The sequence below is a fragment of the Jaminaea rosea genome (genome assembly GCF_003144245.1).
Source record: "Jaminaea rosea strain MCA 5214 unplaced genomic scaffold BDZ90scaffold_2, whole genome shotgun sequence".
NCBI classification, from domain to species: Eukaryota; Fungi; Basidiomycota; class Exobasidiomycetes; order Microstromatales; genus Jaminaea; species Jaminaea rosea.
The window spans coordinates 965,865-991,501 of NW_020289976.1; the positions used below are offsets into that span (position 1 = coordinate 965,865).

Consider the following 25,637-nt stretch of genomic DNA (forward strand, 5'->3'; position numbering starts at 1 on the left):
AGGTGCTCATCTCTCTCCGTCTCTGCCCTCTCCCGTTCCGCTCAACTCGCCTCCACTCGAGCTGCTGCATATGATACGGCTTCGGCCTCTGGCTCTTGCCGCCTGTATGTTCTCGACATCCTAGTCGCCACATCCCCATCAGGTTCAGGTTCAGGTTCATGTTCAGAATGACGGCATCGTCATCATCACCGAAGCGGATGCTACCTTTGCTTTCACTGCCCCTGCCCCCACTCTCGCAGAGGGTCACCCACCAGCTCCTCCCAGACGGATACACCCCTTCGCCCACGTCACTCATCTCGACGCAGGACTCGACACCCAGCTTGATCAGGCGTTCAAGACCTGTACCGCACGGAGCAGCCTTTTCCTATGTCAGCCCTCTGACGCTACCCTTCCCCTATGAGTTCCCAAAGGAAGAGGTCAAGGCCGCCAATGCCGCTACTCAGAATGGTGGCAAGGAGGGGATTGGCGAGGAGAGCGCGGAACAGCAGTACGAGAGACAGATGAATCAGGTTGAGGGGGTGCTGCGACGCTACGAGGTGGCGCCATCTGATCTTGCAGCACCCGCATACCCAGCGAAAAGCAAAGATGGACTGGCTGGTTACGTCGCAGTAGGCAAGCAGTCCCAATCCTACCCATCAGCCCGCCTCCTCGGTATTAGCCCTGCCGCTCTCGAGGACTGCCTCCCTGAGCTCGACGTGGGCGATTCATTCGACTTCATCGCAAAGACGACGGGGCGTGATGGGCCGGACACGTACAGCTCAGGTCCCATGGCTCAGCAGCCCACCAGCGACGAGGGCAAGGCTCGCTATCAGCTTTCCGACGTGCTGGGAGGCAGAGCTTGGCCTGCCGTCCTCCCTTCCAATGAGGCAGAGCTCGACGATTTCTCAGGCTGTGGAGTCTATGCGCGCAAAGTCGCGGACGACTGGAAGAAGGAGGATGCTGTGCAACGTTGGGAGAGGAGAAAGCGCGAGCTAGCCACACGGCGTCAACAGTCTAGCTACGCCGGCTGGTCACAAGCATATGCCGGCCATCAGTTCGGAAGCTGGGCAGGACAGCTAGGGGACGGGCGCGCCATCACCCTCTTTGAGACGCTCAACAATACCGTCGACCCGCCCGAGAGATGGGAAGTACAGCTGAAGGGGGCAGGTCGCACGCCTTACTCCCGGTTTGCCGACGGGCTCGCCGTCCTTGCCAGCAGTGTGCGAGAGTATCTGGGCAGCGAGATCATAGCAGCCATGGGAATTCCGACCAGTCGAGCGCTCGCTGTCGTCTCACTGCCAGACGTCGACGTGATGAGGGAGCGAAGGAACCCTGCTGCTATCACGACCCGCCTCGCTCAGTCGTGGATTCGCATCGGCTCCTTTCAGCTACCAGCATCAAGAGCAGACTGGGAAGCCGTCCGTTTGATGGGAGAGTATGTCTCACGCGTACTGTTTCGTTTTGACGGAGTCCCCGAATCGCAGGAGAGCGATGTACAGCGCCAGCCCTGGGCGAAGAAGCTCCTACTGGAAGCTGCCCGTCGCAATGCACGTATGGCCGCCGGCTGGCAAAGCGTAGGCTGGACGCACGGTGTGCTCAACACGGACAATATCTCCATTCTTGGTCTTACGATCGACTATGGTCCGTACGGCTTCCTCGATATATTTGACCAAGAGGCCACGCCTAACCACTCGGACGACATGGCCCGCTACTCTTACAAGATGCAGCCCAGCATGGTGCTGTTCGCTATCAAGCACCTCGCTACCTCGCTCAGCCCCATCCTAGGATTCGAGGATAAGCACGGCCGTGCTCCTAGCCCTGGCGAGCTTGTGAGCATGAAGCCCGAAGACCTCGAGGAGCTTTCCGAAGCAGGGGAAGCGCTTGTGCGGGCCGATGTGGATCAGACCTTCGTCGATGAGACGATGCGCGAATGGAAGCGCCTCTTCCGCAACAAGCTAGCGCTGGAGAAGGAGGAGCAAGACGAGAAGAGCGCCCTTCTCGATCCTTTGCTAGAGGTGCTCGAGGGACTAGATTTTACGTTGACTCAGCGCAAGTTGAAGGACTTCCTGCCTGTGCTCGAGGAAAGCGTTCAAGGGGCGGCGGATCAGGAGGAAGGGATTCAAAAGGCCGTGGACTCGTTTGTACCTACGTGGTATGATGGGACGCGCGTGCTCGAGTACCTCAAGGACGACAAGCGGGAGCAAGCGGTCAAATGGCTCACCAGCTTCGCGCAGAGGACTTTGAGGGACTTGGGCGATGACGGGGTGAAAGCAGCAGGGTGGGGCACAGCCCGCTCAGCAGGAATGGCTGCGCATTGCCCGCGCTTCGTGCTCCGCAATTGGGTCGGGCAGGAGGTGGTGCAGCGTCTCGAGGAGAAGCACGATACTGCTTTCCTGCAGAGGGTCTTGGAGATGTGCTTGCATCCGTACGAGGAGTGGGGATCGGCGAGGGACGGTAAGAGTGAGGAGGTGCTCGAAGAGGAGAGGAGGTTGTGTGAGGTGGGCACGCCTTTGGAGAGAAATATGCCTTCGTGCTCGAGCTAGTCGTGCGCACCAACATGGAGAGCTGAGCGTGTCGGCGCTCCATCACCTTTTCTATCTTACCGATGCATTTCGATTGATTGCTTTGCAGAATAGCCTCTGCGAAGTGCTCGTCGTGGTCACGATGGCTCAGTGCGAGCCAACGAGTGTTGAGATGCTCAAGCGCGTGTGAGGCGGACTGGCTCGACGCGTTTGAAGCGGGCGGCGAGTTGGTCCGCCGCTTGTTGCTTTGCTTTGAGGTGCAGACCAACACGGCCTCTTTCCCACCACTCATCCTCTCTTCTCATCGCCGTCACCATCACTGCACTACGAAGATGGACACAGACAAAGATCTCGACACACGCCTCGATCGAATGAGCTTGGCAGGTAGCAGCAAGCTCAAGGGCCATGCGCCGACCGGCTCAGCGTCGTCCTCACGGCCGTACGGCGCAGCATCAACACAGAACAACAACAAGCCCTTCATCCCCGGATCAGGAGCAGGCGCTGCATCACGAGGAGGGCTGGCCGCCTCTTCGACATCTTATTTTGGCGGCAGTACAGCCCCGTCATCCTCCGCCTCTGCATCCGCTTCCTCAACATCAGGCTCCAAGCCAACAATGCACCAAGGTCGCATCGTGGGAGGCGGCATAACAAACACGGCGCAGGCGGGCGTCATACGTAAGGCTAGCATCGACAAGATGAGCTCAGTGACCGCGGCAAAGGTTATGGCGCCGCCATCGGCACCGCAAGTTGATGTGGGAAGGTACGACGGAGGGCTGGAAAGGGATGAGCGCAAGGGGAGGAGAACGGGGGATCATCCAGACGTACTCAACATCGATTCGGCTGCAGCTGGGTGAGTACGGCGTAGTAGCGCAGCATTTGTCACACCGGTCTGACCACCATTCCACCCCGTTCTCGCTCCCAAAGAGCCTCCCATCCTCCTACCCGCTCCTGGCGCCTCAAAGACTTTGACCTAGGCAAAGCGCTAGGCAAGGGCAAATTCGGCCGAGTCTACATGGCCCGTACTCGCCCACCGAACCCGGCTTATATCATTGCGCTGAAATGCATGTACAAGAAGGAGCTCGTTGAAGGGAAACTGGAGAAGCAGGTCAGGAGAGAAATCGAGATCCAAATGAACTTGAGGCATCCCCATATCTTGCGGTTACATGGCTACTTCCATGATACGGGGAGAATCTTCTTGATGTTAGAGTTTGCGGCCAAGGTGAGCTGGCGCCAAGATCAAGCGTAGAGAGGGCGAATCATGCTGACAGAAAGGGCGCGTCGCGCTGGTAGGGCGAGATGTACAAGTACATGAACAAGGTCCCATATCGTCGTTTCCCAGAAAAGCAGGCAGCGCTGGTGAGTACACGAACACAGCTGGGCTCCCCCCCTACCCTCGCCTGCCTTTGACTCACGCTGGCCCACTTTCCTTCGCTCACCGCAGTACATCGCACAGATGACAGATGCCCTCGCATACCTGCACAGCAAGCATATCATTCACCGCGACATCAAGCCGGAGAACCTACTCTTGGGAATCTACGGCGAGCTCAAGATTGGCGACTTTGGTTGGTCGGTCCATGCGCCAGGAAACAGAAGAACGACGATGTGCGGGTGAGTAGCAGTGCAAGCGCGGTGCGATTCGGAAGAAGAGACGTGTAGACTGAACATCATCATTTGCGGCCGCTCAGGACCCTCGATTACCTCCCGCCGGAGATGGTGGACTGTCTTCCGCATGGGGAAGGAGTAGACCTTTGGGCATTGGGTGTGCTCACGTACGAATTCTGCGAGGGCGCTCCGCCATTTGAGGAGATTGATAGCCAGCAGTGTGAGTGTGGCGCGGCATGGTGAGGAGAATCTTGCGTAGACGAGGGTGCTCACAATCCGTACTCCCTTGCAGACACGTACACGCGCATCTCGAACGTCGACCTCCGGCTGCCAGATCGCTTCAGCCCTGAGCTGCGGGATCTTGTACGACGGGTGAGCTGAGCTGAGTCGCATCGACAACGAGCGGCAGCAAGACTGACCATTCCATTACGTGCTCGCTCACTGCAGCTCATTCGCAAGGAGCCAGAGAAGCGTCTGCCCCTCAAAGACGTGCTTCGTCACCCATGGATCATCAAGTACGATCCAGAAGCCTACCAGAGGAGCAGTGTGAACTTGAGCAAGCATTGATGTTCGCAACGCGGCCGACCTCAGCCCATATCTCTCTAGTAATGGAGCATCGCATTGTTGCAGGAACCCCTGAGCCTTCTCACCTCACCTCGCCCGGTACCTTTCAGGCGCCGCCCCGTCCCTACCAATCTCCCTTCTGTTCCTCCTCAATGCACGAAGCGCCTCGGTCTCTCTCCTTTCAATCTCGACGTCCCCGAGATACTCCAGAAGAGGTCCGAACTCCTTGCTCTCGAACCAGTCTCGGTACGCGCCTACGAGTTGGCGGGGCCCGCGGGCGACTAGGTCGGCTTTCGTGGCTAAGGCTTGTGCCAGACGCTCCGAAGCGGGAAGCAGAGCGTGTGCTGCCGCTTCGGCCGCGGCTGTGTTTGTCGACGAATCTGGGTCGTCCTCATCGCCCTCGGCATCTTCGTTGTCGCTTGCATACTCGATTGGGGGAGTAGAAGCGCGCGATGGGTTCGACTGCGGGATGGGCGTGCCTGTTCCGGAGGTCATTCCGCCAGGGGTCAACAGACCAGACGTTGCAGACGGGGGCTGGAGCAGTCCACCAGCTCCTTCTGACAACACCGTGGTGGGCTCGCGCTTAGCCTCTTCCCTCCTTCGCTTCCTCTTCCTCTTCTCTTCTTCCAGATCGCGCCTCGCCTGGTCTTCCTCCTGCTGCGCTTTGCCCCACATCTCGCCCATTCCGATCAGCCCAAGCTCGCCGACGGCCCGCTTGTGGTTCAGAAGCGCCTCGCGCACAGCTGCCGAGATGAGCGGCAGGGCTTCGCCTGAGAGACAGAGATCTTTGGAGAGTTGGGTCGCGAAGGCTTCCGGGGTGAGTGGAGAGGCAAGGTCCCACTCGAGGCGGTCGCGAAGGGAGTGATGCAGGATCTGGACGTCGTACTGTAGCAAGAGAGGTGTGAAAGGTCAGCAATGCGAGTCAGGCGAAACTTTGAGAGAGCGGCACTTACGCTGAGGATAACACGCATATCATCCTCCCATTCGCCGTCCTGCCCTTCGATGTACTCCTCGCCACCCTTTGTCTGCCCCTCAATCTTTCTTCTCTTGGCTCCGCCTTTTGTCTCTCTCATCCGCTTCTTGAACTCCTCCTCAATGCCCCACTTCCAGCTGCGCGCCTCTTTGCCCTTCTCTGCACCCTTGACCGCACCAGCAACCTGCGCTCTCCTCGCCTTCTCCTCCGACTCGCTGTTCGCCCAGACTCCGCCCTTGGCAGGTGAGAGATCGATGCCCGCTAAAGCGGTCCACTCTTCGATCTGCTGGTGGATGGAACTCTCCAATTGATGTGCATATGGCTCCATGGGGAGATCAAGGTCCTGCAGGAACACGCGAATAAAGTCACTCACGCCAACAAGGCGCTCGTGAAGATTCCAGACAAAGTGATCCTTGATGCGATGTGTGTCCGTCTCTAGCTCAATCTTGATGGGTATCAATGCCTCACGATGCTCAGCCGCGCGAGCTGCGTCTGCCTCCGAGTAGTAGACGTGCGGCGTTTTACGTGCTCGCCTCACGATGACCTTGTTGCCTGGCGGAGGCTGGCCGAGCCGTTGGCCCGGCAGCTCGGGAGGCTCGACGACTTGCTGCGGAGGTGGGGGACGGGGTGACTGCTGATGCCCTTGCGGTGTCCCTCGAGCACTGGCGCGCTGTGACGCCCCTTTGCGCATGAGGTTCATCTCATCATCGCTCTCCTCGTCATCATCGTCGTCCTCCTCTTCCTCGTAGTAGCGCGTTGTCCTTGTCGACCGACCGCTGCGCGTCACGCCAGGAAGGGCAGCGAGCTCAGAGTGACCCCCGCGCCCGTAGACTGGATCTGAGAAGTCACCTTGCGGGGGGAGAGGCTGCATAAGGGTGGAAACGCCTAGCTTCATGCGGCTGGCGAACGTGGTGTGCAAGGCCTGCCCTGGGCCAAGGGGTGCGCCCGGGGGCGCTGGAGCTGGAGAGCGTGCCAAAGGCCATGAGCTGCCGTAGTTGGGAGGTAATTGCTGTGCGTTGGGTGGGACGACGTGATAAGGCTTGAGGCGACGCTCCTTCTTTGCGGGTTGGCTAGCGTGCGCCGATGAGGATGCGCCTGCGCCTCCTCGACCATCTTGAGGCATCTGCGAGCCACCTCGTGACGAGTCTGCGGGCGTATCGATGCCCGTGAGGACGCGCTGCGAGCGACGTGGGCGGTCCATCGCAGCGGCGGGTCGGCAATGGTGACAATGAGGGAAGCGTAGTGTGGTTCGTGGATTGGAACGAACGAATGGATGCTGCCACTCAACTCGCTCCTCCCGTCCGTCGTCCACTCAACTTCGCGCCGCGACGAGACGGGACCACGGTCGCGTGGCACGCGCTCCCTCCCGCCGGCGAGACCTTCCGCTGGGCGCCATGGTCACCACACCAAGGTGAATGTGAGATCGACTGATCACGGGCGCATAGCGACGGATGGATGCTACAAACAGCAAAAGGAATAGCATGAGCTCCAAGAGCCGACTTGTCCTAAGTGAGACTACCTCGTGCGGTCCTCATCGAGAGCCACCCATGCCTCCTACGATTGATTGTATGGCACCGCTTCAATACGACGATGATCAGCCAGATGGATTGATTAGCAGAGAGGTCTTGACATCAGCCAAGCGGCCTTGCACGTTGCATGTGCAAGCCCATTCGACAGCGTTACCATGACTGCGACGTCGCGGAGCGAGCGCTTTCTTGACCTCGGCTTTCTCGCATCTCCCCACCCTTTCCCCCAGATTAGATAGAGCTCTCGAGCGCGTGCAACATTGTTGTGAAGTCTGGACCAAGTCAAGGATGCTGTAGTCTGCGAAATCACTTTTGTGCCAATGGCAGCGACGATGAAGGGCGTAGCCGTGCTCACAAGAAGCGGGCTGCAACGAAGGTTTCGCTCGCAGCTCGCCGGTCGTGATTGACGGCCCAAATTAAAACGCTCTACGCTCGCTCTCTCTCTCGCTCACGCACGCCGGCTGCCCTCGCTACCGTTGTCGCCTACGAACGCTACGTGCGTGTATTCTCGTCTAGCTTGGCAGAGCGTTGTGCGGATTTTCGCCGACCGACAAACAAAGACTCGCCACCGGGCTGACCCTTCGTCTTCGGCCAATCAGCCTGGTTTGAACTTGGCTGCCGATGACGATGATGACGCTCACGAGTGACAACGCCTCTGTCCCACCATGCCGACTCACCTCATCCAAGCTGTGAGCCCGGCGCGGACATTGCCTTGCCCATTACCGCTGCCGCACAATTGGGGCTTCGTTGCTATTGCGTCGGACTACCTTCGTCCTTGGCTCTAAGTCTGATCGCTGATCCTCATTTGTCCATGGTCGTCGTCGTAGTCTTGGCCGGCTGCGCTGCACATCGAATGCCGCGCATCTCGCGCTGGGCCTGCCTGAATAGGCACTCGGGGGAAACGACGCGCCTGGCCTTCGATTGAGGCGTCTGCTGTGCGCTGCACGGAGGCCGCCAACCAACAGATGAGTCGCCCGCGCCACACGGCCCTCGTAGCGTAGCTTGTAACTGCCTTGCCGCCTCACTGCGCTTCAATGCACAGTGCTCGCCCCTCTCGCCGCCCCTCCTTGCCTCATCGAATCAGCGCTTCGACGCCCCCCTCCCTCCTCCGCCAGACACACTACTCACTCACGCTTGGATCTCGAAGCCGTCTCAGTTCCCCTCACACTCACTCATTGACTCACTCACTCACTCACTCACTCGCTTTCACTTCGTTTCCTCTGCCGCTCCATACCACAACCATCAACGTCTCCTAGCGACGACGACCCTCGATCCCATCAAGCTCTTCATTTGCGCATCACCTCTCCTCTCATTCCTTCATCACATCACAGCGAGCGCTCGACTTTAGCTCACCACCTTCATTCCTTGGCCACCCTCTCGCACTCAAAGGCCCCTGTCCCCCTTGGTCTCTCAATCTGCTCACTTTAATTCCCCATTCTCTCACTGGGCCTCCTGCACCACTCCACCACTTCCTCTCCTCAACGTCCTCGACCCGTCGTCCCTTTAGCTGCCTAACAGCAAGGACGTCTCTATCGAGTCTGGCCTTGACATTGCTCCATGTTTCAAGGGCATCGCGTCGCAGGATCATCCACATCCACGGCGTCAGCCTTTCAACCCTCAAACGACCAGCCTCAGCGAGAGTCTCGCATTCACTCCATCTACGAAAAGTGTGAGTGTGCAAGTCGCGGCGAGGCTGTAAGGCGTAGTAGCTGACCACCCACCCTAACGCGCCAACAGACCTCTACGACCCTAAGGACCTCCAGTCCACTGATCCTGTAATTCGCCAACTCGCTCGCAAACACTCTCAGCGTCAACAACACAACAGAATGCCGTCCGCAGCAAAGAAGCGTCAGAGCGCCGTGGGCTTCGCACAAGGTACCAAGGGCGATGGACCTAGCAGCAACGCCAACGCCAACGGGAAGCCGCGCAATTCGACTGGCTCTGCCTATGAGGGCTTCGGCGCACTCATGGACGAGTACTCTGACTCGGACGACTCAGACAACGAGGCCCCTAGGCCTGACCGCGCCGGGGCTTCACAGCAGAGGGGAGCCGTGAGGGAGAGCTGGAGCGCAAGGGCCCAGGCTGTGGGAGAGAGGCCTCCGGACAGTGCTTCTCAGAACCCGCCCACTCTCAAGCTGCTTGGCCTCAAAAGTCAGCGTGAAGGTGGGCAACCTCTGGGTCGACCCAATAATGGTCCAGCTACCCTTGTGTCGCCGTCGTACCAGCGAGAACGCGCTCCAAGCCCAGCATTCGAGATGCTTTCCGAGGTCAATGAGCCTCGCGCTCAGCCAGTCGCTCGTCACGGCATCAACGAGCAAAGCGTCAGCGAGTACGGTGACGGCGGTTCCAGGGTTGGCAGCACCATCGACTTCACCGGCCAGGGCAGCGATGGCTTTGGAGGCGCGCCCGTCGTGCAATCTCAAGTTCCACCGCAATCGCAGTCGCGTCAGATGCAGCAGCAGCAGCCAGCTCGAGGCCCAGTCTCGCCACCGCGTGCAGTGAACAACGGCCTCCAACCCTCAAGCGCCTCCAACCCTCGCAAAGCATTGACTGCCCAGCTCGGCCTTGACACGCCCCTGCCGAGTAAGCCTGCGAGCCCTTCAAATGGCCCTCAGGGTGATTACTTCTCAGCGAGGGGCAACGGTGGCAATCACGAGGTCGAACTGTCAAGGGATGACCCCTTCAACACAACGCCGCGCTCACCACAAGCGGCCATGGTCCGTGGGCCCCCGTCCTCATCTTCGTCCTTCGGAGCCTCGAGCCCCACCGAGAAGACAAATCCCTTCGGCAGCGGAGATTCACCTCCTGGTCGCATGCTTGTAGCTGGCCCTGGCCCTCAGGGATACGGTCCTCGATCTCCCACGTCGCCGATGCGTCCAGAGGCACCGCTGATCGCCCAGCAGCAAGGTTACAATCGCGGTCCTCCGCAGCCCATCTTGCGAAACGGCAACGATGTTTCTCCCATGGCCATGCCCCGACCTCAGCCTGCTCCTGGTCCGGGCTTCTCTCAGCAAGCACCGCCTCAGAAGCGTCAGTCCGTATTCCGTCGCAGCATGGCCTTCGTCACTGGCGGCGGTGGCGAACCTTCATGGCAGCAGCAGCAACAGCAGCAGCAGCAGCAGCAAGGCTACCAGCAGGGTCCTGGCGGGAACAAGCGCCAGAGCATCTTCCGCCGCTCCATGGCCTTCCTGAGCGGCAAGCCTGCCCCCGCTCCAGCACCCGCACCTGAGCCCCTCGAGGAGAACCACGCCCCACCGCGCAACCGCGGATTCGACAATGAGAAGGAGATGATCTCTCGTCGCAGCCAATACCTCGGCGGCGGGCACAAGGGCGATGAGTGGGACGTGAATGGCGCTGGCGCCAACTTCTGGCGACGCTTCAATGAGGCGCAACGCCATGCAAACCCGAATGACAAGATGGAAATGACCTCCCGGCGATACACGGAGAAGGCTATTACACGTCGCAAGTTGAGCTTGTGGCTCTCCGGCCTGGGTGGGGTGTTGATCATCGCAGCGGTCATTGGCATCGTGATCTGGCGAGAGGGCAAGGCATCCAACGATAATGGGAACCCGGGGTCGATCAATAAGGGCGACTTTGGTGGGACTCACATCATGCAGCGCAGTGAGCCTACGCCCGTCGCCGCTGTTGTCGCTGCCCGCGAGAGCGTTGAGCGCGATGACAATGGCGACGTGTGGGCTACTGCGAGGGTCGTTGAGGAGCGAGCACATCCCCTTCCGAGGTCGACGGCTGTGCCGCAGCTCAGCAAGAGGCAGATCATGCGACGACACGCTCAGCGCCATGCGATTAGGGACGAGTAGGAGGACGCATCGCAGCATTAGAGCATAGCAAATACCATCACTCTCCGACCACTGCAAGGACACTTACCTCTAGGAAATGCGCCCTTGACGGGCCCCTCCCTCTCATCGCCGGCAGCTTCCACCAGCGCTGGTGACACAACCTGTAAATGCCACCCCCTATCCTCACTTTCGCATCATTTGTCGGACCCCATAGACACCGCCGAAGCGGTTGAGGCAGCGCAGCGCAGCTACGAAGCAGTCACTGGCTGGTCCGCTGCCTCTCGCCTCCCCTCCTGGCCTCACTAGTACCCTTTCGCCTCGCCTCATCATTGCAAAAGTCCCAACTACTTGACATCACGCTCCTTTCATCACTAGTCTCTCTTTCATCAATGGCACACTTTGGGTGCAAGGAATGCTCATCTATTGCTGTAGATCCATCCATTTTGCCATGATGGCGTCTCCCTGTCGCCGCTATTTACTGACCAAGCGTGACGAGCCTTTCAATCGCTTCTTGGCCTTCCAGACGCATCCCCGTCCAGCCGTCCATGGGCTGCGTACGAGAGTGACGCCTCGGGTCAGCATGTCGATCATTCTCAAGCTGTTCTTCTTGCTTTTCGGGCTCACCTTGGCACCCAACACCTGCTTGTAGAAGGCAATGGACGGAGCATTCCAGTCCAAGACGCTCCAGTCCACCCTGCCGCAGCCCTTCTCCTTTGCGATCCTCCCCAGGTTGCGGAAGAGCCTGTGCGGAGCAGCGACATCAACATCAGCAATTGCCTCGCTCTTTCTTTTAGCCTCTGCATGTCTCGTATTCACGCTTTGCCTACGCCTCTGTTCCTGACCGACTCGAGCACAAAGAGATCTTCAAGGTACAGGCTGGGCTTGCAAGTCCAAGTTGAAAAGGAGAAGAAGTAGATTGCCAGGCCTACGGGTGCGAGCTTGCCGTCCTCTCCTTCAGACTCGGCGATGATGCAATTTGCGTACTTCTTTTCGAAGATGTTCTCCTTCACCTGCGAGCGGAGAGCTACAAAATCAGCCTGAAGTGATGAACGAGGAGGGGGAGCGGGGGCTGCTTTTACGAACCAGGGCGGGCGTTGCCTTTGCTTCCTGCGGCTCCTTCTCGTAAATGGCGAGCTCCTTGATCAGCCAGATGATCGTCTCTGTGTCCGCCTCGGTAGCCTCGCGGACATTGACTGTATAGGGCTGGGCGGACTTGGTCATGACTGCGTGTGTGTCGTGTGAGACGGGTTGAAGAGAACCGTGTGAGGAAGAAAGCAAGAAGAAAGCGGGGAAGAAACGCACCTTGGCTGCGTGGCTCGTGCGGGGTCACGCTCTCAGTCGACGCCGGCCGAGAGGACCGATGCAGCCAGGCAGGCTTCTTCTCCTCCCGACGGTAGCATATAGCCAGCTTAGAGGATGGCTGTGGACCTCAACACCGGCAGCAGCGCCGAAGCAGGCCCATCAAAGCTGCGGCATGCTTCTTCTCGCCCGCCACCATCTTCCACCGACCCTGCCAAGCTTCTGACTCCAGGGGCCGTCCGCCGTGCCCTCACACAGCTCAACGCCCACTCTCAACAAGTCGACGATGACCTCTCCCGCACAGTCTCCTCATCCCTTCAACGCATCACCACCTCACAGCAGTCCATCTCTTCTCTCGCACCTCAGATCGACCTCCTCAGCGAAGAGGCGAACGTCCTTCGCTCCCGCCTCGTCGACGCCGCGAGAACATCAGACAGGATAACGGGGGCGGTCAGAGTGCTCGACGATGAGAAGAAACGTCTCGCCATCGCCCGAGCATGGCTTACGGCGACACAAGACTTGAAGGCTAGTCTCTCCACGCTGTCCACTGCCATCGATCAGGGCGACTGGGAGCTAGCAACCCGCCATGCGCAAAAGGCAATGAGCGTCCCGCCAGAGGTCATCAATAGCGAGTTTGCGGCTCGCGTTGTTCCCTCCACCGAGCAGCCCTTGACACCCGCACAAACGCTCCTCGAGCTGAGAGAAAAGCTGCTGGCTGTTTTCACGCAACGCTTTCATCATGCCACGATGGAGAGCAGGGATGAGGCGGAGGCCAGTCGTTTCTTCCGACTCTTTCCCCTCGTGGGATGGCGCAGTGAGGGATTGGATGCCTACTCCACTTTCGCCAGGGGCATGATCAGAGAAAAGGGGAAAGCAATCCTCACTGCTGCTCATCGCGGCAATGTGCCACATGCGCAGCTCCTTACGGCCCTCTTTGAGCAGCTAGCTCTGCTCATCGATACGCATCAGGCAGTCGTGGACAGGCATTATGGAGATGGCAATTTTGCAGCTGGGGTCATGCCTGGCTTGCAGGACGAGTGCGACGAGATCGGCCTCAAGATCGTTGAAGGCTGGGTAGAAACGACGCAAGTCATGAGAAGACTGACAGAGGCGCGGGCGTACAAGTTCTCATACCTGGCTAATCTGGGCGCCGCCGGCGCTTCGACTGCATCGAGCTCGAGCGGCGGTGGTGGTGCAAATAAGTTTGGTATTCCAGGCCGCCCTTCGACCCCGCTTGGCCGACCAGGCACACCCGCTGCAGGTGGGGCACGAGCAAGCATGGACGAGCCACAGATGCCAGATGGGCGAGAGGTGGATCGCTTGCTTCATGAGCTGACATCTTTGGCTGCGCGCTGGGCCACCTATCGACGCTTCTTGAAGGGGCGCCTCACGAGCGAGCGGGTCGACGCAAAGCAGGACGCAATTGCAGCTGATGCTGGAGGCTTCAAGGATTTCCATCGCCGATCCAGCATTGATGGATCCGCCATCGCGGCTGCTGTTGCTGGCGCAAGCAAACACGACTCGACTGCCGCGGCCACGATCAAGGCGGACATCGTCACGGCCTCAAAGCTACTGAGCACCTCTGCCCTAGCGCACCGTCTCGACTCCCTCCTCTCAGACGTCTACTGCCCACTCGAACGATGGTACCTTCGCTCTAGTCTCGAGAAGGCCCACCGCATCGACACATGCGACCCGTCCACCCGACCCCTCACCTCCTCCGTCCTGGACGATGCCTTCTTCCTACTGCGAGCCTCGGCGACACGGATTCTTTCCACCTGTCACCCTGCTACAATTGGCACGGCGCTGCGCGGCGTCCGCATCGTCGCCGATGATGACTACGCACAGGTGCTCGTGAGGAGGATGGAGGCCGTCTGGCGCTCCGTTGGAGGTGCATTGGCAGGGCCTGATGGGCCCAGGAAGGAGACGGCGACAAGGGAGATGAGGGCGCATTTTGTGCGCTATCTCAATGTGTTGGGCGTTTCGGTTCGGTACGCAGAGAGAATCCTGGCCGACTTGGGAAGCGAAGCGCACTTGGAGTCGCTTTTCCCCGGAGGCGATGACGACGATGATGAGGAAGAAGAGGATGCGGCAAACGTGCCTTCCGATCTCCCTCGCAACGACAAGGGCCTAGCTCGACACCACCTGACTACGCACCTCTCCGCCCTCCCCTCTCGCCTGCGCTCGGCGCAACGCACCGAGCTCGAGCACCTCTTCCAGCACGTCACTCGACCCCGCCTCCGCACTTTGCTCTTTGCTGACGTCTTCCGCGAGGTGCGCTACGATGTACGCACAGAGGAGGAATACGCCGCAGCAGAGGACAAGGACTGGGTAAGACGTCGTTTCGCTAGGGGTTGGGATGCAATAGTGGCTGCACCCTTCAGGGAGACGTTCGATGAGGATAACTATGACGAGTACGTTGGACTGGCAGTGGAGGCGTTCGTGCGGCCGTGGGAAAAGGCCATGGTTGGCGCAGGCAATGCGTCATCGTCCCTGCCGGCCTTCACCCGCTTTACTGAGCTAGGAGCCCTCCGCTTCGATAAGGACTGGCGCGCCGTTGCTGCGCATGTGGGCGAACAGACGAAAGGAGGTGGTGGTGCGGCTGCGGTCCGAGACAAGTTTGCACGCATCGCTCAGATTGCGTACGTCCTTTGCCTCGATGAGGATGAGGACGATGAGGCTATGGGCGCTACGGCTGCTGCAGCGGGAGACGAAAAGCATGGCAGCGACGGCATCTACGAGGCAGGGGCTACGAGTGGCTTCTCGTGGAGACTGAGCGCAAGTGAAGTCAAGGCAGTCAGGGCGCTACGAGTTACGTAGAGCGAGCTGGACCAAGGTCGAATAAAAAAGCTTGAATTTCACGGGAGAAATCTGAAACAGTACGGCCGAAGCTGGAATCGAGCGGACTCGGCTCCCCCTCGCAAGACCATGATTGAAAGATAGTGTGTGGTATTCCAGAGCGAGACAATCTCCATGCCTTCCTTTTGATTCCCAGTCAACTAGGAGCGCCACTGAACAGCAGCCGCAGTCTTAGCAGGCGTTCCACTTCCGGTCTTTTTTCCCTTCTTCCCCTTTGACGAGGTCGCAGCTTGCTCCTTGGCGAGGTTGGCAAATCGCGGATTGATGTGCTCGATAAACTTCTTGCCGTCTTCCTCAATCTCACGCGTCAGCCCGTCATCGGCGGACTTCTTCTCTCGCTCCTTTTTAGTTGCGCCACCAGCAGACGAGGCGGGCGGGGATGCCGAGGAGGAAGTGGGCGCTGCCGCTGAGCCCGTGGCTACATCACGGCTGCGACGCTGGCTCTGAGTCGACTTGCGGGGAGACGCGGCGGACTGCACAGGTGAAGCCGCAGCGGGGGAGGAAGACGACTTGTCAGCCTCCTTGGAACCGGAAGCCGACTCCTTCGGGCTGTCGCCCTTCTTCTGATGAGCAGCGTATCCTCCGGTGGAGAGACCGAGCCCAGAAGTGAAGATAGAGCTGAAGCGCGACTGCTTGGACAGGTCGGCGGGACGCTTGGCCGGTGTGGGCACGTCGGACTCGCCGCCGCTGCTGGTGGGCTTCTTGCTGCTACTGCTCGATCGCTTGACAGCAGACTTGGTCGAGGTGTTGCGCGTGGGCTTCGAGGACTGCTCGAGGTCAACTGCGGGGGCCGGCGCGGGAGCGGTGGAGGCGCTCTTCTTGGGAGAAGCGGCACCGGCAGGCGTCTCCTGAGCTGCGGGCGTGGCAGCGGCAGCGGCCGAGGGGACCTCCTTGTCATCTTCGGACGTCTTTGCAGAGGCGGCAACAGCGGCGACGGACGCCTCCTCCTTTGCCTTGCCCTTGCCCTTGTCCTTAGGCGAAGACTTGACCGATGTGGAAGACTGCCTGGAAATCAGCGACGGCTCATTCGCGAAAAGCTTGCGGCCACCTGTCTTGACGAAAGAAGCAGGTCGCTCCTTCGTGCTAGCGTCCTTGTCAGCAGGGGCGGCGATGCTCTCCTGAGTGATGGGAGCAGAGATGTCCTTCTTTGAGACGGATGGCTTTCGCTCGGCCTTGCTGGTTTGCTTGGTAGGCAGGGCAGGCGCCGCTTCCTTGTCTTTGGCGGAAGAGTGCGCAGCAGCGTCTTCGTGGGCTGACTTGGTCGAGGCGCGACGGGTAGTGAAAATGCGCTTCAAAAAGCCTGTACCGCTGTGCGAGTCTTTGTCCTTGTCCTTGTCTTTGGAGGGCGTCTTCTGCATAGCAGCGGCTGTGGCAGGAGCAGCAGCGCCGCTATTGACAGCGTCTCCGCGGGTAGCGGAGCTCTCTTCACCGGCAGCATCCTTCCACATAGCGTCAGCCTTCTTGGCGTCCACGGAGGCGGAAGAGTCGCTCTTGCCGGCCTCGTGAGATCCCACAACGGCAGCGGCAGTGGCCGCGAGGCCAGCGAGCTCGGCGTCGTGCTCCTCCTGCTGGCGAGTCGGCTTCGTTACGGCAGAGGCAGAGTCATCACCGCCAATCGACTTGGAAGATCGAGCTTGCTCCTCTGCGTCGAGGCGCTTCTGGTGCTCCGCCTTGGCCTCAGCTTCAGCCTTCTCGCGAGCCTTGTGTTCCTCATCGAGCGAAGCCTTGGCTGCCTTAGCATCGTCTTCTGCCTTCTTCTCAGCATCGATGCGGGCCTTGTGCTCTTTCTCCAAGGAAGCGGCGGCGGCAGCAGCAGCGGCGGCAGCTTCGGCCTTGGACTTCTTCTCGCCGTCCTCACGGGCCTTGTGCTCATCGTCGAGCTTGCTCTTAGCTGCTTTCGCATCGTCCTTGGCCTTCTTCTCTGCCTCTTCACGAGCCTTGTGCTCCTTATCGAGCTTCGCCTTAGCCTTAGCAGCGTCATCCTCCGCCTTTTTCTCGGCCTTCTCTCGAGCCTTGTGCTCCTTCTCGAGGGCAGCGGCAGCAGCGGCAGCTTCAGCTTTGCCCTTCTTTTCGGATGCCTCGCGAGCTTTGTGCTCCTCATCAAACTTGGCCTGGGCAGCCTTGGCGTCCTCTTTTGCCTTCTTTTCGGCCGCCTCCCGCGCCTTGTGCTCCTCGTCCAGCTTGGCCTGAAGGGCAGCCGCATTTTCCTGGGCTTGCTTTTCTGCTGCAAGGCGGGCTTTGTGCTCCTCCTCGAGCTGAGCCTTGGCCGCGGCCACCTCCTCGTCCTTCTTCTTGAGAGCGGCGGCAGCAGCAGCAGCGGCGGCGGCGGCCTCGGCCTCTTCCTTCTTCTTCCGCTCATCGGCTTCCTTCTGTGCCTTAGCTTCAGCCTCCTGCTTGGCCTTCGCTTGAGCCTCCTGTTCCTTCTTCTCTTCGGCCTCGCGCTTCGCCTTGGCCTCGGCTTCACGCTTGCTCTGCTCCTCAGCGTCATGTTGCGCCTTCTCCGCGGCTTTGCGCGCCTCTTCGGCCTCCTCGCGCTTCTTTTTCTCGCGCTCGAGCTCAGCGACAGCGGCAGCAGTAGCACCGGCGGCGGCGGCAGCAGCGGCTTCTTCAGCTTTGCGCTTCTCGGTGGCCTCCTTGGTGTGCTTCTCCTCGGTTTCCTGCTTCTTGTGAGCAGCGTCAGTAGCCTTCTTCGCTTTAGCCTCGTCCTCCTTTTGCTTTTTCGTGGCAGCTTCGGCCTCCTTCTTGGCCTTCTCTGCCTCCTTGTGAGCGTCAGCAGCAGCCTTCTCCTCCTTCTCCCGAGCAGCAGTCGCTTCCTTGAGCTTCTTGGCTTCTTCATCGCGCTTCTTCTTGTCGGCGGCCTCTTGGTCCTTCTTCGCCTTCTCAGCAGCAGCGGCAGCAGAAGCAGCGGCAGCAGCGGCCGCCGCTTCCTCCTTCTTTCGCTTCTTCGCAGCCTCTTCATCGTCTTTCTTCTTCTTCTTCGCAGCCTCCTCATCCTCTCTCTTCTTGCGCTTAGCAGCCTCAGCGTCCTTGCGGTCCTGCTCCTCCTTCTCGCGCTTGTTCTTCTGCGCTGCGAGGACAGCCTGGCGCCTGCTCTCCTTCTCGGCCTCCTTCTTCTGCTTCTCGGCCTCCTTCAGCTGCTTCTTAGCCTCAGCTGCGCGCTTCTTCTCAAGGGCTTTCTCCTCTTTAACGCGGACCGAGTTGGATCGTTTGTTCTTTTTCTCCTCATCCAGAGCCTTCTTGCGCTCCTCCGCCTTGGCGAGCGTCTCTGCTGCGGCTTGACGCTGAGCTTCTGCCTTTTCGACGTCGGTCGCTTGCTTCTTGCCGGCGGCCATCGCGAGACCGGCTGCGGCGGTGCCACCTGCTACACCAGCTGCTGCGGCGATCTCCGCGGTCGTCTTACCGTCATTGGCGCTGGTGCTAGTGGTTACGGCGGGGTCGGCGGCCTGTGGCTGTGCGGTGTTGGTGTTGCCGGCGGCTGGCTGTGAGGCAGTCGAAGCTGCAGCGACGCTAGGGAGAGCCGGAGCAGGCTGAGCGACGTCCTTTGCTGCGGTAGGCTGAGCAGCTTCTTTCGTTGTGGAACCACTCTGCGCAGCGCTGGTCGGAGCAGGTGCGGCGGCAGGTGCGGCGGCAGGGCCCTCGTCCGTTTTGGACTGCTTGAGCGCCGCAGCGGCGATTCCGGCACCGCCAGCAGCGGCTCCTCCAGTAGCCAAAGCGCCTGCGGGGACGGCCGACTCCTCAGGTTTTGCAGCCGTGGAGCTCTTAGTTGCAGCTGCCGCGGCGGGTGCAGCAGCTTGACTAGGCACTGTGGCATCCGACTTGTCCTTTACCGGGTCAGCGCTCGAGGGTGAAGTGTGCTCAGACACCTCCCGAGCAGCCGGGGCTCCGGATAGGGAAATAGTCGAAGGCTTTGGGTGGGCAAGCTCTTCCTGCTCCTTGGCATACTCAGCAGTGTCGCGTGCAGCTGGGTGGCCAGAGATGAGGTTCGAGTCGGCTTTGGATTTGGGAACAGCAGGCATGTCTGCGGCAACGGCGGAGGAGGTTGAGGATGTCCCGGTAGCCGTGTGCGAAGCTTGGCCGGCATCGTTAGATCGGCCCAGGATGCGGCTGATGATGCTTCGGCGTTTGTGCTTCGTCTGGCCCTCGGCAGGCGCGTTGAGGAAGGCAACTGCGGGGCCGTCGAGGAAAGTCATGGTGTGCGTCGCGCCAAAGGGAGACTCCTGTACCGCGGGAACAGAGCTTTGGCGACGATGCTGATTCGGGGGCGACGCGCGGGGGGCAGCCTTCTTCGTCGGCGGCGAAGAGGCGCGCTCTGCTCGCTGGCGTTGCTCGTCCTCAGCACCGATGCTGTAAGGCTGAATGGCATCATCGTCTTCGCTGTCGCTGTCGCTGTAGCTGTTCTCATCGTCGTAGTATTCGGTGCCAGCGATCTTGGTGTCCTCAGCAATTTTGACGCCTTGGCCTGTGCATCGCTCGCTTTCGTGTCCGATGGAAGCCATCACGACGTTTGCGTCGGCCGTGGGCGCATCGAGAACGCGCAGCTCAAGCGGGCTAAACCACTTGGGCACAACCCAGTAGCGGAAGGGGATAAGCAGGGTGATGAGAACAGGGAAGCCAATGCCCGCGATGGTCTGAGAGATGGCAAAGGTGATGGCGAAGAAGAACCATTGGATCGCGACAAAGAGGGCGATCTTGGAACGGCGGATTTGGTTGAGCGGGTCGTCGGCGGGAGCCAAAGCTCGATCGCGGAAGACGGCGAGGGTGCGCGTCGTGATGATGTTGCCCTCGATGGACCCCCAGCCGACGAGGAGGAAGATGCCAGCAAAGACGGCGCGAGGCATCGTACCGAGGGCGACGAGGAAGGGACGCGTCATGGTGGCGAGGGTGATGCCGCCGATGAGCAGGTGCGAGGCTCGCTGCTCGACGACACGCGTGTTGACAATGTGCTCGCGGGCAGGGACCGATGGCTGCTTGCGTACCTTGCCTGCGTAACGATTCGACTTGTTCTTGCCCTCGCCCTTGCTCTCCTCGTCCTCATCTTCCTTTGGCAGCTTGACCTGCTTGAAGACGGAGAGCGCCTCGGTGTGCCAGGGGCACTGAGGAACGAGCCCGTTGGGAGCTGGCAGGCCGAGGAAGCCAGACACCAGCGTCGTGATACCGAGCAGGAAGAAGTCCCAGTGAAAGCCAGCAGGGCGCTTGACGGGGAACTGTCGCGCCTGAGCCATGATGCTGGAGACGTTGTGGTCGAACCAGAAGAGCAAGGTAATGAGGAATCCCAGGGGAGCCCCAACGAAAGCCCACTTGGCTTCGATGTTCCAGAAATCGATGAACCAGGAGCGGTCCATAGTCGGGAAGAAGGAGCGCGTGATGGGCAGCCTCTCAATCGGGACTCGCTCCAAAGAGTTCTTGGGGAAGTGGGAGAAGCCCGTCCAGAAGATGCAGCCTGCCGCAAAGGCGAAGGATGCAATGAATGTGCGAGCGCGGTAGGGTAGGTAGGAGGTGCGACCGATGGCCGAGACGAGGTAGACGGATACGACGAAGAGCGACGCGATGGTCACGGATAGCCAGCCAGTGGCGTTGTCCAGAGGGGCAGGCTCGTACTCGAGGATGAGGAGCTCGATGCCCTTTTGGATGTATACGATGCCGACGTAGAAGCCGAATGTCGTCGACGTCATGTCAGTAATGAAGCGGGAGAAGTCGCAGAGGTTGAAAATGGCGGCGATGAAGTGGAACCCGGCGCTGTGAGGGTGAAAGGACGGCAGAGAAATGTGAGATCAAGGAATCGACGCGACACGATGCAGCAACACTCTCGCCGTTACTCACGCCCAGATGAGGGACCAGGCCTGAACGCGCAGGTAATCCATCTGACTGAGTCCGTAGTACTCGACTACAATGTCGTATTGAGTGTAGTTGACCTGCGCGCGCGTGACGATGAATGAGTAGAAGAGGTTGGAGATGAGGATGAGGTGGCAAAGGGAGAAGAGTAAGGTGGGTGGTGTGTGAGCTCGACGTATGTCCTCGAAAGGGGCAGGTAGAGGTCGCTCGGGTCGAGGGGGAGAGTCGAGGCAGCTCGCTAGTCCGCCCTCCGCCTGGCCGCGGCCTCTGGATGACGCAGGCTGCACATCGATGCAGCCCCAGCCTGTCGACGACTGATCACTGGACCCGTGCCTCAAGTGCCTCGCAAGCAGTGACGTCGATTCGCGCCGTTGCAGACGACCGACGACTTCTACGACGCAGCGAAACGCAACAAAAGCAGATTTTGGACTGAGGAGCGTGCAGCTACCAGAGGCAGCAATCAATCGAGGCACGACCTTGGCCTTCCAATGCGTTACCTTGATTGCGGTACTCACCAGATTGATCAGACCAGTGACCCCCACAAAGGTCAATGGTTGCACCGAGAAGATGGGAAAGACGATGGCAGCGAGCGCAGAGGCCAGAATGACCTCGTTGACGCCATACGCTCCATTGGTGCGATGGTACATGTCCAGAACGTAGGCGATGGCGGGCATCAGGCTGGACGAGGCGGTCAATTGACGCAATGAAAGGTAATCAGCTGCTTGCATGCTATCGTCCTGTTTAATCCTAGCGCACCACTCACTTGATAAAGTAGATCCGGACAACGGCCTGTGCAACCGTCCACCAGTTCCTCGGGTGGAAGGCCTCCGTCCAGTCACTTCCATAGTACGGCAGCCTCCTTCTGACGTCGTACCACATGCCACGAAACGGCATCAACTCGTACAGCCAAGTGCGCTGGCTCCAAGCCAGATCGCCCGCGAATTCAGGGAAGGCGGGCTCATCGCCGCCGTTGCTCTCGCTCCGTTGCTCCTGCTCGCTGGCTGCTTTTTCTGAGCCTTGAGCGTTGTCAAGACCAAGAGAGTTAAGCCCAGCAGCTCCTCGATTGACGCGACCCACTGGCTTCTGTTTCTTGCGACGGCGTGCGTGATTGACATCACCTTGTTCGGCGTTGTCGCTGTGAGCAGCAGTGGGCGCCGCGGTCACTGCGCCAGAGGTGCTTGCACCACTGCTGGAGACGGGTCCGACCTGGCCTCCATATGCTGCTGGTGATCGTGCCGGCTCCTGACGTCTCACCTCGGTCGAGGAGACGTCTGCTGAGGAGGAGGGAGGGTGAGGTGGCGATGACGGGCCAGCTGCAGCTCCTCCTTCTGCTGCAAAGCGCTCGTCGGCCATGGCGAATGATGATGATCAAATCAGGGGCGTAGCTGATTATAGAGAAGGTGTCGAGGGCGTGAGAGACGCTCTAGGGTATCAAAGGGAAGCGAGGTCGGTGAGCGGAAAAGAGGGGGAAAGAGGGTCGGATGAACAATCGACGATGAGCGCGGCGGCGGCGACGGCCAAAAAGCGGGGCAGTGGGAGGTCGGGAGTGGGAGAGAGAGTCTAGGACGCCAAGCCGGAGCAGCGGCAAATGGAGTCGAGCGGAGAATTGCAAGTCAGAACCATCACGATCAGTCATCGAGCTCGATACAACGACCGATGAGTAGAAGAGGCTCAGGCATACAAGGCAAGCACGAAAGATGATGGCATTGCCTCTAACGCAACGCATGCTCGGTCGCTCCCTTGGGTAGCGACCTATTCAAGCGGTGCACTTTATCCTTCGCCTCAACTAGCTTATCAGACTCAACGCCCAGCGCAGTGAGGATTCTGTCGAGCTGTCGCATGCCCAGCTTCCCGCCGCCATTGTCTGTAGGAGTTGCCTTGTCCCTTGCACTACCGACAAGTAGCGTCAAATCCGGCTTCAGGTACTCAAGCTGACCCTGCAGCTTATTCACCTTGCCCTTCAATCCCTCGCTTTCGTTTTTTCCCATGCTGCGCTCCATGACTTCCATTTCTTTCATCCAAGCCTCCTCATACTGACTGACACCAGAGTCAGAGGCATCCATCGTACCTTGAAGTACTCGATCCACCCGCTCGATGAGCTTGCGCTGGTTGGCCGCAATTCGCTCAATGCGATCCTTGTGCCCCGCTTCGCCTTGATGACGCTCAATGCGCGCGCGCATCTCGTTCAGCTTCCCCACTTGTCGCTGAAGCTCCTTCATCTGCAACTCCAAGCGGCGCTGGATTGCATTCCCTCCCTGAACGACTTCGCGCACCTGTCCGCGCAGGTCCTGCACCGTAGTCCCCAACAGGCGCAGAGATTCGGGCGTGACAGTGAGCTCTCGCTTTGCCGCTTGCGGGTCGGACGTTTTGAGGCGAAGAGTCGGGAAGGTGGCCGCTGTGTCGTTGGCGTTGAAGGGGGCCGGAGGGACGAAGGGCGAGCCGCCGAGGAGGGAGGTGTAGTGTTGCCGCTGCGTGGGAGATGATACGGCTTCGGGGGTTGCGGCTTCTGTACTGCTGTTTCCCTGCGCGTTGGCGCGTAGACTCATCTCCAGCCCAAGACTCTCTCCGTCTCCCATCATAACGATTATCGAGTAGCCTAAATAGACGTCGTCGATTACTTCCACCGAGCTCACGCGTCGCATTTCCGCTCGCGTCTCCGTGACGCCTTGAATCTTCACAATACACCTGAGATCGCTCTGCACGTTCGAGTGCAAGAAGCGCTGCATACCTTGCGCATCCTCCGTGTCCAATAGCTCTGAGAGGCGCCTATCCCATGCTGAGGTGCAGGCCATGTGCACTCCAAAATCGTGGTGGACATAAAATGTGTCCGAGTAGACTGGATCGAGCGTAATGCGCAAATGGGACATCGCGGGGAGGGCAAGGGAGAGGGACTCGTAGATGAAGAGAGTTGGTGAGGTGAGTGTTGAAGTCGAGGCACCAAGGCTGAAGCTCTCCTCCCCGTCCAGAGCATCTTCTTCATCCGTCTCGTCCTCCTCGGATGAGGAGTCGTCGAGGCCAAACCGTCCAGACTTCCTGACTTGACTGTCCCTGCTACTTCTCGTGCTGTAACTGCCTGACTCCCGCGGCATCCTTCCGCTCCTCGTGCTGCTTCCCCGATGCAGTAGTGAAGGCGGTGAAGAAAGCTGCCAACGTGGAGCGATCTTGCCTGCCACATTCAGCACCGCAATGTCCACTCCGCCGTCGGTCTTGCTGATGAAGAGCAGCTCCACTCCATTACTTTTGCGGAATACGAGATCACTGCCTCGACGATCGCCCTGTTCATTTGATGGCTGTGGTGCCGGCTGCAGTGAAAACGGACCTTGAGGCAGAATTGGTCCTGGTACGACTGCATGATCCGGACATTGTACCTCGACGAACTCCTGCGCGTCGTCTTCACCACCTATCAAGTCGCGATCGGTCGTCGCGGCTGGCGTATCGATTGACATGAGCGACTGTGATTTATGCATGCCGCCGCTCAGTACGGGCGTTGAGCCTCTTGCCAGCACGTCGGCGGGCGTTGTAGCTCTCGATCTGCGACCCGGCAGGCCATCCTGTGACTCCTCTGCCGCCTTGCTTGCCTGATAGCTGCGCGCCTGCTTAAGGAGGTGGGAAACAAAGCGCAGCGCAACATCTCGCTGCCTCGATGCCGCGGATTTGGTCTCTGAGGTTAGCTGGGCGTAGGCGGCGAGGCTATGCAGGAAGGAAGAGGGAAGGCGGGCGTGCCGCGGTAGGAAGGGCGCTGCAGCAAAGATCTGGCCGGCAGTGGTGAGCAGGTAGATGGTGAGAGTCGTCCATGCTGTTGACGTCTCTGCCCCTATGGCGAGGGTGAAGGCGGCCGCTTGATGAGCTGGATCTGCATCGAGGTCTTGATGATGGCTCGCGCCTGGCATCGGAGACATTGTGCTACGGCTGCGACCTGATTTCACTCGTGATGGCGATGGCTGTGAGGCCTGAGGCAGTAGCCTGATCGCTTGCTGGGGCTCATGAAGATCCCTAGCTACATCGTATTCCTCGAGGCAGCCATTGTTGGACAGGACCAGCAGCGACGTCCCTCGCTTGCTCCATGGATGCCATTTGACTTGAACAATTTGCTCCTCGCGAGGCGAGCGGGAATTGTGATAGAAGGCACCTACTTTGTGTGCCTTGACTGGAATGCTCAACGAGTCTGACGCTAGTGATGTCGTGCGTGGAAGAATGATGAGGACGAGGGAGGTTTCAGATTGGATGACGAGGAGCGTCTTGAGAGGGTTGAGGGCGAGTGTATGCTCCTGGGCGAGGGCTTCGGCGATGAGGGGATTGGAGAGAACCTTGTATTCTGAGGCCAGGCTATCATTTGCATGCTTGAGCGAGCTCAAGCTGAAGATGCGCAGCTGACCATCGAGGGCGACGAGGGCGTCTGACCCACGAAGGGCGAGGTGACCAGCGGGGCCAGAGGAAGAGGAAGAGGCAAATGCTGACTGATGCGGCAAGGCATTGAGCCAGGAGAGATCTTGGTCAGAGTATGCATCAGGTGATGATGCCTCTGTTGACGGCGATGGCGGCATGATGGCCATGGCGATGGCGAAATGCACAAAGGGAGAAAGCAAGAAGCCACGACCAAATTCATCGCCGCGGCGCAAGTCTGATCGTCCCCGCCTTGACGCCTCGGTGGAGAGTCGAGGCGGGGGCGACTTCACACACGACCCTT

General features: G+C 59.6%; 8 protein-coding genes across 8 annotated transcripts; 4 read left to right on the plus strand and 4 right to left on the minus strand.

Moving 5' to 3' along the window:
- The first annotated feature begins 117 nt into the window (after positions 1-117).
- Positions 118-2,583, plus strand: BDZ90DRAFT_230526 (UPF0061-domain-containing protein). The gene has a single exon (XM_025505499.1). It carries the CDS (start codon positions 198-200, stop codon positions 2,520-2,522), a length of 2,325 nt encoding a protein of 774 aa, XP_025364276.1. The 5' UTR covers positions 118-197; the 3' UTR covers positions 2,523-2,583.
- Positions 2,584-3,223: 640 nt separating this feature from the next.
- Positions 3,224-4,670, plus strand: BDZ90DRAFT_245393 (kinase-like protein; the record flags this gene model as incomplete). Its single annotated transcript, XM_025507508.1, has 7 exons — positions 3,224-3,351; positions 3,426-3,720; positions 3,792-3,857; positions 3,943-4,109; positions 4,187-4,323; positions 4,363-4,475; positions 4,551-4,670. 7 exons carry the CDS (start codon positions 3,224-3,226, stop codon positions 4,668-4,670), a joined length of 1,026 nt encoding a protein of 341 aa, XP_025364277.1.
- Positions 4,587-6,904, minus strand: BDZ90DRAFT_230528 (hypothetical protein). Its single transcript, XM_025505500.1, has 2 exons — positions 5,621-6,904; positions 4,587-5,552 (listed from the first exon to the last, which is right to left on the minus strand). Exons 1-2 carry the CDS (start codon positions 6,839-6,841, stop codon positions 4,755-4,757), a joined length of 2,019 nt encoding a protein of 672 aa, XP_025364278.1. The 5' UTR covers positions 6,842-6,904; the 3' UTR covers positions 4,587-4,754.
- Positions 6,905-8,229: 1,325 nt separating this feature from the next.
- Positions 8,230-11,402, plus strand: BDZ90DRAFT_273571 (hypothetical protein). The gene is made up of 2 exons (XM_025508807.1): positions 8,230-8,835; positions 8,904-11,402. The coding sequence occupies exons 1-2, from the start codon at positions 8,724-8,726 to the stop codon at positions 10,982-10,984; spliced, it is 2,193 nt and encodes a 730-aa protein (XP_025364279.1). The 5' UTR covers positions 8,230-8,723; the 3' UTR covers positions 10,985-11,402.
- Positions 11,367-12,257, minus strand: BDZ90DRAFT_230530 (acyl-CoA N-acyltransferase). Its single transcript, XM_025505501.1, has 4 exons — positions 12,047-12,257; positions 11,780-11,973; positions 11,588-11,705; positions 11,367-11,513 (listed from the first exon to the last, which is right to left on the minus strand). Exons 1-4 carry the CDS (start codon positions 12,182-12,184, stop codon positions 11,439-11,441), a joined length of 525 nt encoding a protein of 174 aa, XP_025364280.1. The 5' UTR covers positions 12,185-12,257; the 3' UTR covers positions 11,367-11,438.
- Positions 12,258-12,356: 99 nt separating this feature from the next.
- Positions 12,357-15,306, plus strand: BDZ90DRAFT_230531 (COG4-domain-containing protein). The gene has a single exon (XM_025505502.1). It carries the CDS (start codon positions 12,380-12,382, stop codon positions 15,077-15,079), a length of 2,700 nt encoding a protein of 899 aa, XP_025364281.1. The 5' UTR covers positions 12,357-12,379; the 3' UTR covers positions 15,080-15,306.
- On the minus strand, positions 15,169-22,495 carry BDZ90DRAFT_116990 (hypothetical protein). Its single transcript, XM_025503261.1, has 4 exons — positions 21,714-22,495; positions 21,466-21,628; positions 20,939-21,030; positions 15,169-20,854 (listed from the first exon to the last, which is right to left on the minus strand). Exons 1-4 carry the CDS (start codon positions 22,301-22,303, stop codon positions 15,259-15,261), a joined length of 6,441 nt encoding a protein of 2,146 aa, XP_025364282.1. The 5' UTR covers positions 22,304-22,495; the 3' UTR covers positions 15,169-15,258.
- Positions 22,496-22,635: 140 nt separating this feature from the next.
- Positions 22,636-25,532, minus strand: BDZ90DRAFT_230533 (hypothetical protein). Its single transcript, XM_025505503.1, has one exon. The coding sequence runs from the start codon at positions 25,501-25,503 to the stop codon at positions 22,663-22,665; it is 2,841 nt and encodes a 946-aa protein (XP_025364283.1). The 5' UTR covers positions 25,504-25,532; the 3' UTR covers positions 22,636-22,662.
- Between the last annotated feature and the right edge of the window lie 105 nt (positions 25,533-25,637).